The sequence below is a fragment of the Oncorhynchus keta genome, chromosome 19 (genome assembly GCF_023373465.1).
Source record: "Oncorhynchus keta strain PuntledgeMale-10-30-2019 chromosome 19, Oket_V2, whole genome shotgun sequence".
Taxonomy (NCBI): Eukaryota; Metazoa; Chordata; class Actinopteri; order Salmoniformes; family Salmonidae; genus Oncorhynchus; species Oncorhynchus keta.
Window position 1 is genome coordinate 79114044 of NC_068439.1, and position 12178 is coordinate 79126221.

The 12178-nt window shown below is 44.0% G+C and overlaps 1 protein-coding gene and 1 pseudogene across 1 annotated transcript in view; both read left to right on the forward strand.

The window, feature by feature from the left end:
• Positions 1 to 846, forward strand: part of LOC127909076 (serine/arginine repetitive matrix protein 1-like) — a 2176-nt gene extending 1330 nt beyond the window's left edge. The window contains exons 1-2 of the mRNA XM_052468973.1: positions 1 to 239; positions 640 to 846. The exon at positions 1 to 239 is cut by the window's left edge and continues 1330 nt beyond it. Of these exons, the coding sequence (XP_052324933.1) occupies positions 1 to 239; positions 640 to 846 (446 nt within the window). The remainder of the gene's footprint in view (positions 240 to 639) is intronic.
• Positions 1 to 12178, forward strand: part of LOC118376513 (signal-induced proliferation-associated 1-like protein 1) — a 417378-nt pseudogene that overhangs the window by 82888 nt on the left and 322312 nt on the right.

Consider the following 12178-nt stretch of genomic DNA (forward strand, 5'->3'; position numbering starts at 1 on the left):
ACCCAGCAGTCAGCCCCCCAGAGAGAGGAGAGGGCCAACCCAGCAGTCAGCCCCCCAGAGAGAGGAGAGGAGAGGGCCAACCCAGCAGTCAGCCCCCCAGAGAGAGGAGAGGGCCAACCCAGCAGTCAGCCCCCCAGAGAGAGGAGAGGGCCAACCCAGCAGTCAGCCCCCCAGAGAGAGGAGAGGGCCAACCCAGCAGTCAGCCCCCAGAGAGAGGAGAGGAGAGGGCCAACCCAGCAGTCAGCCCCCCAGAGAGAGGAGAGGGCCAACCCAGCAGTCAGCCCCCAGAGAGAGGAGAGGAGAGGGCCAACCCAGCAGTCAACCCCCCGGAGAGAGGAGAGGAGAGGAGAGGGCCAACCCAGCAGTCAACCCCCCAGAGAGAGGAGAGGAGAGGGCCAACCCAGCAGTCAGCCCCCAGAGAGAGGAGAGGGCCAACCCAGCAGTCAGCCCCCCAGAGAGAGGAGAGGAGAGGGCCAACCCAGCAGTCAACCCCCAAGAGAGAGGAGAGGGCCAACCCAGCAGTCAACCCCCCAGAGAGAGGAGAGGGCCAACCCAGCAGTCAACCCCCCAGAGAGAGGAGAGGGCCAACCCAGCAGTCAAGTAGTGAAGGCTGATGCTCTGAAGGCTGATGCTCTGAAGGCTGATGCTCTGAAGGCTGATGCTCTGAAGGCTGATGCTCTGAAGGCTGATGCTCTGAAGGCTGATGCTCTGAAGGCTGATGCTCTGAAGGCTGATGCTCTGAAGGCTGATGCTCTGAAGGCTGATGCTCTGAACACTGATTCTCTGGAGGCTGATGCTCTGAACACTAAGCCGTTGGTGGTTTTCAAGCAAAAGACAGAAGTTTAGGTGGGATTGTATAGGCCGTTGATTGTCACACACTTTGAAACATCTGCTTCACCACTCATGAGAACCTGGCAGTGTTGTATGTTTTGTAGCAGGTCAATCGTGTTAAGACAATGAACAGGCCTAGGATACAGCCAAAGGAGAAACAGACTTGGTTAACACACAGAAGACAATGAATCAAATCAAAATTGTATTGGTAACATACACATGGTTAGCAGATGTTAATGCGCGTGTAACGATATGCTTGTGCTTCTAGTTCCGACAGTGCAGGTACAGGGACAATGGTAGCCATATTGAAGCATGTGGGGACAGCAGACTAGGATAGGGAGAGATTGAATATTTCCATAACACACCAGCCAGCTGGCCTGCGTATGCTCTGAGGACGCCGCGGCTAGGGATACCGTCTTGGCCAGCAGCCTTGTGAGGGTGAACAAGTTTAAATGTCTTACTCACGTCAGCCACAGAGGAGAAGGAGGGGGGGGGGGTGCAGTTTTCGTTAGTGAGCCGTGATGGTGGCACTGTATTATCCTCAAAGCGGGCAAAGAAGGTGTTTAGTTTGTCTGGAGGCCGTGATGTAGCTGTTTTTGTTTTTTTGTAGTCCGTGATTTCCTGTAGACCCTGCCACATACGTCTCGTGTCTGAGCCGTTGAATTGCGACTACACCTTGTCCCTGTACCGACGTTTTGCTTGTTTGATTGCCTTGTGGAGGGAATAACTACCCTTTTGGTATTTAACCATATTCCCAGACCTTTTTCTACGGTTAAATGCGGTTGATCGCGCTTTCAGTTTAGCCTGAATGCCGCCATCCGTCCACGGTTTCTGTTTTGATGTAGGTTTAAATAGTCACTGTGGGCTACAACATCTTCAATGCGAGTCACCGTGTTGTTCTGAGGCTGACTGGAACATATTCCAGTCAGCGTGATCAAAACAAACTTGAAGCGTGGCTTCCGATTGGTCAGACCAGCATTGAATGGTTCTCATCACTGGTACGTCTTGTTTGAGTTTCTGCCTATAAGACAGAACGAGCAAGATTTAGTCTTGGTCAAATTTTTTCTGTAAGGAGGGCGGGGGGAGGGCTTTGTATGCATCGCGGAAGTTCGAGGAGCAGTAGTGGTCGAGAGTTTTAGCCTTGTGTGTCGTGCTATCAATATGCTGATAGACTTTAGGTAGCCTGAATACGCTTAGGCTGCAGCCCAAGGAGAAACAGACTTGGTCAACTCACACGAGGAGAAACTTATATTTTTTTGCATTCTTTCAATGTCCTTTGAAATAGTTTTGATTCATTTTCATTAGTCTACGTTAGGTCTATGCCTATGTCAGGTCTATGCCTATGTCAGGTCTATGCCTATGTCAGGTCTTATGTCTATGTCAGGTCTTATGTCTATGTCAGGTCTATGTCAGGTCTATGTCAGGTCTATGTCTATGTTGGGTCTATGTTAGGTCTATGTCTATGTTGGGTCTCTGTTAGGTCTATGTTAGGGCTATGTCTATGTCAGGTCTATGTTAGGGCTATGTCTATGTCGGGTCTATGTCTATGTTGGGTCTATGTTAGGGCTATGTCTATGTTAGGGCTATGTCTATGTTGGGTCTATGTTAGGGCTATGTCTATGTTGGGTCTATGTTAGGGCTATGTCTATGTCAGGTCTATGTCTATGTTGGGTCTATGTTAGGGCTATGTCTATGTTAGGGCTATGTCTATGTTGGGTCTATGTTAGGGCTATGTCTATGTTAGGGCTATGTCTATGTTAGGTCTATGTCTATGTTGGGTCTATGTTAGGTCTATGTCTATGTTAGGTCTATGTCTCTGTCATGTCTCTGTCATGTCTATGTTAGGTCTATGTCTATGTTAGGTCTATGTCTATGTTAGGTCTATGTCTATGTTAGGGCTATGTCTATGTTAGGTCTATGTCTATGTTAGGGCTATGTCTATGTTAGGTCTAGGTCTATGTTAGGTCTATGTTAGGTCTATGTTAGGGCTATGTCTATGTTAGGGCTATGTCAGGTCTATGTCTATGTTAGGGCTATGTCTATGTCAGGTCTATGTCTCTGTTAGGTCTATGTCAGGTCTATGTCTCTGTTAGGTCTATGTCAGGTCTATGTCTCTGTTAGGTCTATGTCAGGTCTATGTCTCTGTCAGGTCTATGTTAGGTCTATGTTAGGTCTATGTCTATGTCATGTCTCTGTCATGTCTATGTTAGGTCTATGTCTATGTTAGGGCTATGTCTATGTTAGGGCTATGTCTATGTTAGGGCTATGTCTATGTCAGGTCTATGTCAGGTCTATGTCTATGTTAGGTCTATGTCTCTGTTAGGGCTATGTCTCTGTTAGGTCTATGTCTCTGTTAGGTCTATGTCTCTGTTAGGGCTATGTCTCTGTTAGGTCTATGTCTCTGTTAGGTCTATGTCAGTTCTATGTCTATGTTAGGGCTATGTCTATGTTAGGGCTATGTCAGGTCTATGTCTATGTTAGGGCTATGTCTATGTCAGGTCTATGTCTATGTTAGGGCTATGTCTCTGTTAGGTCTATGTCTCTGTTAGGCCTCTGTCAGGTCTATGTTAGGGCTATGTCAGGTCTATGTCTATGTTAGGGCTATGTTAGGGCTATGTCAGGTCTATGTCTATGTTAGGGCTATGTCTATGTCAGGTCTATGTTAGGGCTATGTCAGGTCTATGTCTATGTTAGGTCTATGTCTATGTTAGGGCTATGTCTATGTTAGGGCTATGTCTCTGTTAGGTCTCTGTCAGGTCTATGTCTATGTCAGGTCTATGTTAGGGCTATGTCAGGTCTATGTCTATGTTAGGGCTATGTCTATGTCAGGTCTATGTTAGGGCTATGTCAGGTCTATGTCTATGTTAGGGCTATGTCTATGTCAGGTCTATGTTAGGGCTATGTCTATGTTAGGGCTATGTCTATGTCAGGTCTATGTTAGGGCTATGTCAGGTCTATGTCTCTGTTAGGTCTCTGTCAGGTCTATGTTAGGGCTATGTCTATGTCTGTTATGTCTATGTCTGTTAGGTCTATGTCTATGTCAGGTCTATGTCTATGTCAGGTCTATGTCTATGTCAGGTCTATGTCTATGTCAGGTCTATGTCTATGTTAGGTCTATGTCTCTGTTAGGTCTATGTCTCTGTTAGGTCTATGTCTCTGTTAGGTCTATGTCTCTGTTAGCCCTAACATAGACATAGACATAAACCTAACAGACATAAACCCAACATAGCCCTAACATAGACATAGACATAAACCTAACAGACATAAACCCAACAGACATAAACCCAACATAGACCTAACATAGACATAGACATAAACCTAACAGACATAGACCTAACACAGACATAGACATAAACCTAACAGACATAGACCTAACATAGACATAGACCTAACATAGACCTAACAGAGACATAGCCCTAACATAGACATAGCCCTGACATAGACATAGCCCTGACATAGACATAGCCCTAACATAGACATAGCCCTAACATAGACATAGCCCTAACATAGACATAGACCTAACATAGACATAGACCTTACATAGACATAGACCTAACATAGACCCAACAGAGACATAGACTAGACATAGACCGAATATAGACATAGACCGAACATAGACATAGACCTAACAGAGACATAGACCTAACATATGTCTCTGTTAGGTCTATGTCTCTGTTAGGTCTATGTCTATGTTAGGGCTATGTTAGGTCTATGTCTATGTTAGGTCTATGTTATGTCTATGTTAGGTCTATGTCTATGTTAGGGCTATGTTAGGTCTATGTCTATGTTAGGTCTATGTCAGGTCTATGTTAGGTCTATGTCAATGTTAGGGCTATGTTAGGGCTATGTCTATGTTAGGGCTATGTTACGTCTATGTCTATGTTACGTCTATGTCTATGTTAGGTTTATGTCTGTTAGGTCTATGTCTATGTTAGGTCTATGTCTATGTTGGGTCTATGTCTATGTTGGGTCTATGTCTATGTTGGGTCTATGTTAGGTCTATGTCTATGTTAGGTCTATGTCTATGTTAGGTCTATGTCTATGTTAGGTCTATGTCTATGTTAGGTCTATGTCTATGTTGGGTCTATGTCTATGTTGGGTCTATGTCTATGTTGGGTCTATGTTAGGTCTATGTCTATGTTAGGTCTATGTCTATGTTAGGTCTATGTCTATGTTAGGTCTATGTCTATGTTGGGTCTATGTCTATGTTGGGTCTATGTCTATGTTGGGTCTATGTTAGGTCTGTCTATGTTGGGTCTATGTCTATGTTAGGGCTATGTCTATGTTAGGGCTATGTCTATGTTGGGTCTATGTCTATGTTGGGTCTATGTCTATGTTAGGGCTATGTCTATGTTAGGTCTATGTCTATGTTAGGGCTATGTCTATGTTAGGTCTATGTTAGGTCTATGTCTATGTTCGGTCTATGTCTATGTTTGTCTGTTAGGTCTATGTTAGGTTTATGTCTATGTAAGCCTAAAGGTGTATCAGAATCAGCATTTTCCTTAATCATCGTCCTCAAAGCTCTCATTCTAAACGATTAAATCACCATGGTTACTGGACTACTATAACACTAATATCCTCATCAAAGTGTTGTTATGGTAACCCCCTGGGTGAGAGCACGATCACAGCGTTAACTACGTGTCAGTACTAATTATCAACCAGTTTGGCCTACATACCAATCCATCGTTCTTTTGGACCACCAGCTTGGCTAACCCGGTATTAAAGTCTCAAACTATTTCATGTCTCAAACGACATGTTCTTGCATGTTTTCGTTTATGTTTTACTCTCAGAAAAAAAGTACATTTAACTGGTATTGTAGTGACGTTGAAATGAGCGGTGAAATGAGCAAGGCCGTTAGAAAGCACAGCTCTGAATGTCCCACGGGACTGTCCACAGTCAAACCAAGCATACTGTGAAATTTGACATGATGATTGAATGTAATTTGGAACCTGCTTCCCCTGTGTTTCTATTGGTCAAGCTCTCACAGACCACCGATTTTTGAAGGTGTTTTTAAGGAGTAAGAGTGGACACACACACGGTCGAGGAGGCTTGTGCAGGCCGTTGCGGCCTGTCTTTATTTTAAGACCGCTCTCCGGTCTTAAAACAATCACCATCCCAACATCCCCTGCTGTCTGGATCTGTAGTTGTTAGAGGCTCTGAAGGTGTGTGTGAGATCCTATTCTCAATCTCACACAAAACAATATCTGTTTCCAGAGGAAAATGGATTCTCCTGAAAACCGTGTGGGGAGTCCGGGGGAGTTGAAAGACTCATCACACAGGCCTGGTGCACAGGGGAGACACCGGGGGTGTTTTAATATTATCCATGTGCCTGCACGACTTCTTGCCAGATCGACCACATTTTGTTATGTTAGCAACGTTCTCCTCGACCCCCCCAAGTTGTCAACGAGTCATTTGACCAATCTTATCGGGACGATATTAGCCTTTCTCAGAAATAATTGTATCGATCTTTAATCCACCGATATTATATACATCGAATGAACAAATAAGTGCGGTCATTTAATTGCCTGAAGAGGGCGATCTCTGAGCTGTATATTAATTGCCTGAAGAGGGCGCTCTCTGAGCTGTATATTAATTGCCTGAAGAGGGCGCTCTCTGAGCTGTATATTAATTGCCTGAAGAGGGCGCTCTCTGAGCTGTATATTAATTGCCTGAAGAGGGCGCTCTCTGAGCTGTATATTAATTGCCTGAAGAGGGCGCTCTCTGAGCTGTATATTAATTGCCTGAAGAGGGCGCTCTCTGAGCTGTATATTAATTGCCTGAAGAGGGCGCTCTCTGAGCTGTATATTAATTGCCTGAAGAGGGCGCTCTCTGAGCTGTATATTAATTGCCTGAAGAGGGCGCTCTCTGAGCTGTATATTAATTGCCTGAAGAGGCGCTCTCTGAGCTGTATATTAATTGCCTGAAGAGGGCGCTCTCTGAGCTGTATATTAATTGCCTGAAGAGGGCGCTCTCTGAGCTGTATATTAATTGCCTGAAGAGGGCGCTCTCTGAGCTGTATATTAATTGCCTGAAGAGGGCTCTCTCTGAGCTGTATATTAATTGCCTGAAGAGGGCGCTCTCTGAGCTGTATATTAATTGCCTGAAGAGGGCTCTCTCTGAGCTGTATATTAATTGCCTGAAGAGGGCGCTCTCTGAGCTGTATATTAATTGCCTGAAGAGGGCGCTCTCTGAGCTGTATATTAATTGCCTGAAGAGGGCGCTCTCTGAGCTGTATATTAATTGCCTGAAGAGGGCGCTCTCTGAGCTGTATATTAATTGCCTGAAGAGGGCTCTCTCTGAGCTGTATATTAATTGCCTGAAGAGGGCGCTCTCTGAGCTGTATATTAATTGCCTGAAGAGGGCGCTCTCTGAGCTGTATATTAATTGCCTGAAGAGGGCTCTCTCTGAGCTGTATATTAATTGCCTGAAGAGTGCGCTCTCTGAGCTGTATATTAATTGCCTGAAGAGGGCGCTCTCTGAGCTGTATATTAATTGCCTGAAGAGGGCGCTCTCTGAGCTGTATATTAATTGCCTGAAGAGGGCGCTCTCTGAGCTGTATATTAATTGCCTGAAGAGGGCTCTCTCTGAGCTGTATATTAATTGCCTGAAGAGGGCGCTCTCTGAGCTGTATATTAATTGCCTGAAGAGGGCGCTCTCTGGGCTGTATATTAATTGCCTGAAGAGGGCGCTCTCTGAGCTGTATATTAATTGCCTGAAGAGGGCGCTCTCTGAGCTGTATATTAATTGCCTGAAGAGGGCGCTCTCTGAGCTGTATATTAATTGCCTGAAGAGGGCGCTCTCTGAGCTGTATATTAATTGCCTGAAGAGGGCGCTCTCTGAGCTGTATATTAATTGCCTGAAGAGGGCGCTCTCTGAGCTGTATATTAATTGCCTGAAGAGGGCGCTCTCTGAGCTGTATATTAATTGCCTGAAGAGGGCGCTCTCTGAGCTGTATATTAATTGCCTGAAGAGGGCGCTCTCTGAGCTGTATATTAATTGCCTGAAGAGGGCGCTCTCTGAGCTGTATATTAATTGCCTGAAGAGGGCGCTCTCTGAGCTGTATATTAATTGCCTGAAGAGGGCGCTCTCTGAGCTGTATATTAATTGCCTGAAGAGGGCTCTCTCTGAGCTGTATATTAATTGCCTGAAGAGGGCGCTCTCTGAGCTGTATATTAATTGCCTGAAGAGGGCTCTCTCTGAGCTGTATATTAATTGCCTGAAGAGGGCGCTCTCTGAGCTGTATATTAATTGCCTGAAGAGGGCGCTCTCTGAGCTGTATATTAATTGCCTGAAGAGGGCGCTCTCTGAGCTGTATATTAATTGCCTGAAGAGGGCGCTCTCTGAGCTGTATATTAATTGCCTGAAGAGGGCTCTCTCTGAGCTGTATATTAATTGCCTGAAGAGGGCGCTCTCTGAGCTGTATATTAATTGCCTGAAGAGGGCGCTCTCTGAGCTGTATATTAATTGCCTGAAGAGGGCTCTCTCTGAGCTGTATATTAATTGCCTGAAGAGTGCGCTCTCTGAGCTGTATATTAATTGCCTGAAGAGGGCGCTCTCTGAGCTGTATATTAATTGCCTGAAGAGGGCGCTCTCTGAGCTGTATATTAATTGCCTGAAGAGGGCGCTCTCTGAGCTGTATATTAATTGCCTGAAGAGGGCTCTCTCTGAGCTGTATATTAATTGCCTGAAGAGGGCGCTCTCTGAGCTGTATATTAATTGCCTGAAGAGGGCGCTCTCTGGGCTGTATATTAATTGCCTGAAGAGGGCGCTCTCTGAGCTGTATATTAATTGCCTGAAGAGGGCGCTCTCTGAGCTGTATATTAATTGCCTGAAGAGGGCGCTCTCTGAGCTGTATATTGAACATGATTCAGCCCGACGTCGTGATGTCAGAGTGGGCATAGTGGTTTGACAGTGAGTAGCTCGTCAGCGACAGAGTATTTGAATAAGTAAATCATCAAAAGTACACTAAGCAAGCAGCCCTGTCCTCATCACTTGTGTTAGCTGGCTGGTTAACGTTAGCTGGCTGGTTAACGTTAGCTGGCTGGTTAACGTTAGCTGGCTGGTTAACGTTAGCTGGCTGGTTAACCAGTAATAGTAATGTAGTTGGGCTTTATCGAGCCAGCAAAGCAGTTAGCCTAGCTAGCTAGCTGGCTGTCCCACATGTTTAAACACTGGACTGGTTCCAGAGTCCACGCAGCCCTGTCCTTGTCACTTGGTTAAAGTTAGCTGGCTATAATAAACTCAAAATGGGGGAATGTTTACTGGTTGCTCAGGAGGTAAATGGGAAGTCAAATACTGGATCAAGAGAAAGAAGGTAACGAGCAAATGCTGCGTGTGTATTATGTATGTCAAACAGGTGCTGTTAGGTTACAATATAATTGTTCTGAACGTTTGGAACAATGTAAACAACACTAAATTAATTTTAAGGGTACCAGAGAGTCTATTGTAATGTTCATTATATATTTTTTATACACTTAAAAAAATGTAATTAAAATGTTATAACAGCAAATACTAAAAACAGTCACATTCATTCCGTCAAATGTATGGAGTAGAAAGTACATTTATTTTCTTTAGGAATGTAGTGAAGTCGAAGTTGTCAAAAATATAAATACTGAAGTACAGACCCCCCAAAAAAAAAAAAAAAAAAACCTACTTAAGTAGTACCTTAAAGTATTTTTTACTTATTTACTTTACACCACTGATTTCAGTGTGTAGTTGTGAAAAGTGCAGTTTCAGATTTACATTTACTTAAAGAACGTACCTAAGAACAAGTATTTTGTATTTATAGTGGATATAGTTGCTTTTTGGTGGTTATCAAACAATGTTCATTTTAATATTTAGGAATCATAATTTAGAGTATAGTATCTGTTAATCCTTTGGAGCACAATTTGTGAATGAAACGGTCTGTTTATCATTTCACCTCTAAAATACCACATATTGGCACATATATTGGTATCTTGCCTCCCTAAAATCGCTATCAGACCCAAGAATCCCATATCAGTCAGCCTCTATTATTTTGGGATGTGTTATTTCATGAATCTCTTTTAGTTCTGCCCTGTCAGCCACGTTTACTCTCAAAGGGGTGCTGTGACGTTCCCATGATTATATTCTAATAGTTCCTGTTTTGGTCCAAAAATGTTCCTCCTTTTTTCCCTTTCAGATTATCCTGAGACTGACACACAGGATAGGACAAGGAGGCTGTAAGTAGACAAATGTTGCCTTAACGTTGCCTTAACGTTGCTTTAAGTGTACTTTTCTTTCACTGACTGTTATTAATAAACTGTGCTCTCTGCAGTGTTTTCAAATTCACTTTTGACTTTTAGCACTGGGTTGGTTGTCAAGGATACTGCTGTTCTTTTCTAGTGGTGTAGTTGAAAAGAGCTTCTATTCTTATCTCAGACCAGTGGGATGTTATGTGAAGTAAATTTAGTTTTTTTAAATTAGGAACTTGACCCTTTGCCAACCCCCCCCGGTAACCTCAGACAACATTAACCCGTGAAGCTAATTTCCCCATACCAACCGTTTGAGAAATCCCCTCACAATGATCTCAAACTGTGTTTCTAATACACAATGAAATTTAAACACAGACTACTCCTTGCTAATCAGGAAACTATTGGGTATGTTGTGGTGGACTGTCATTACGATTACAATCACGGGAACCTGGTCAAATTATGGTTGTAGTGGAAACAAGCCACTGAATGTCTCTGAATTCACTGTCAGCATGTAACCTATAACCACTGTTGGAGCTAACTAGTGCTCTCAACTAGTATCCTGAGGTCGACAGCAGATGGGAGTTGTATTCATAACATTGCTAACTTAGCTAGCTAACCTTGTGAGAAAACAAGTTATATTAAGTGACTAGCTAGTCAGCGTTAGCAGTGTTTGGTGATCAGTGAGTCTGAGAACTAGCTAACAAGCTGAGCTAGAAAACAATGTAACAAAAGTATAATTTGGGATTTAAAAAAAGCTCAAAAGTAGCAAGTACCCCTGGTGATCTGTTAAATTATTTAGCCATTAAATTTTTTTTTTTTTAATCAATTGGACGAGGAGTTCTTCAATGAGTCGGACGCAAGGGATATATTGCAGACACCCAACCAGGCACCGATCTCCGTGATTCACTGGAGATGGAATCTGAGATTTCGAGGCAAAAGATAAGTGTGCCTTGCAAGGATCAGGTGACTAGAGGCTAATCTGCCCCTTGCCTTCCGTTCTGCTAGCTAACGTTCAATTGCTGGAAAATAAATGGGACCAACTGAAAGCACGTATATCCTACCAACGAGACATTAACAACGGTAGTATCTTATGTTTCACAGAGTCGTGGCTGAAAGACGACATTAAGAACACAACTGGCGGGTTATACACTCTATCGGCAAGACAGAACAGCAGCCTCTGGTAACACACGGGACGTGGGGCCTATGCATTTATGTAAACTACAGATGGTGCACGATAGCTAAGGAAGTCTCGAGGTTTTGCTCGCCTGAGGTAGAGTATCTCATGATAAGCTGTGACCACACAATCGACCGAGAGAGTTTTCATCTGTATTTTTCGTAGCTGTCTACATACCACCACAGACTGATGCTGGGCACTAAGACTGCACTCAATGAGCTGTATACCACCATAAGCAAACAAGAAAACGCTCATCTAGAGGTGGCGCTCCTAGTGGCCGGGGACTTTAATGCAGGGAAACTTAAATCAGTTTTACCGAATAACTATCAGCATGTTAAACGTGCAACCAGAGGGGAAACAATCATACCTTTACTCCACACACAGAGACTCGTACAAAGCTCTCCCTCACCCTCCATTTGGCAAATCTGACCATAATTCTATCCTCCTGATTCCTGCTTACAAGCAACATTAAAGCAGGAAGCACCAGTGACTCGATTTATTTAAAAAAGTGGTCAGATGAAGCAGATGCTAAACTACAGGACTGTTTTGCTAGCACAGACTGGAACATGTTCCGGGATTCTTCCGATGGCGTTGAGTAGTACACCACATCAGTCACTGGCTTCATCCAGAAGTGCATCAAGGACGTCGTCCCCACAGTGACTGTACGAACATACCCCCAACCAGAAGCCATGGTTCTCATCGATGGGGCTGTAGTGGAGGAGGTTGAGAGCTTCAAGTTCTTTTGGCTTCTACATCACCAACAAACTAACATGGTCCATGCACATCAAGATATTCGTTAGGAGGGCACCACAAAACCTATTATGTCTCAGGAGACTGAGGATCTGAGGACCCCATAACAAATCTTTTCAAAGGGTTCTACGGCTGCACCATCGAGAGCATCCTGACTGGTTGCATCACTGCCTGGTATGGCAATTGCTCGGCCTCCGACCGCAAGGCACCA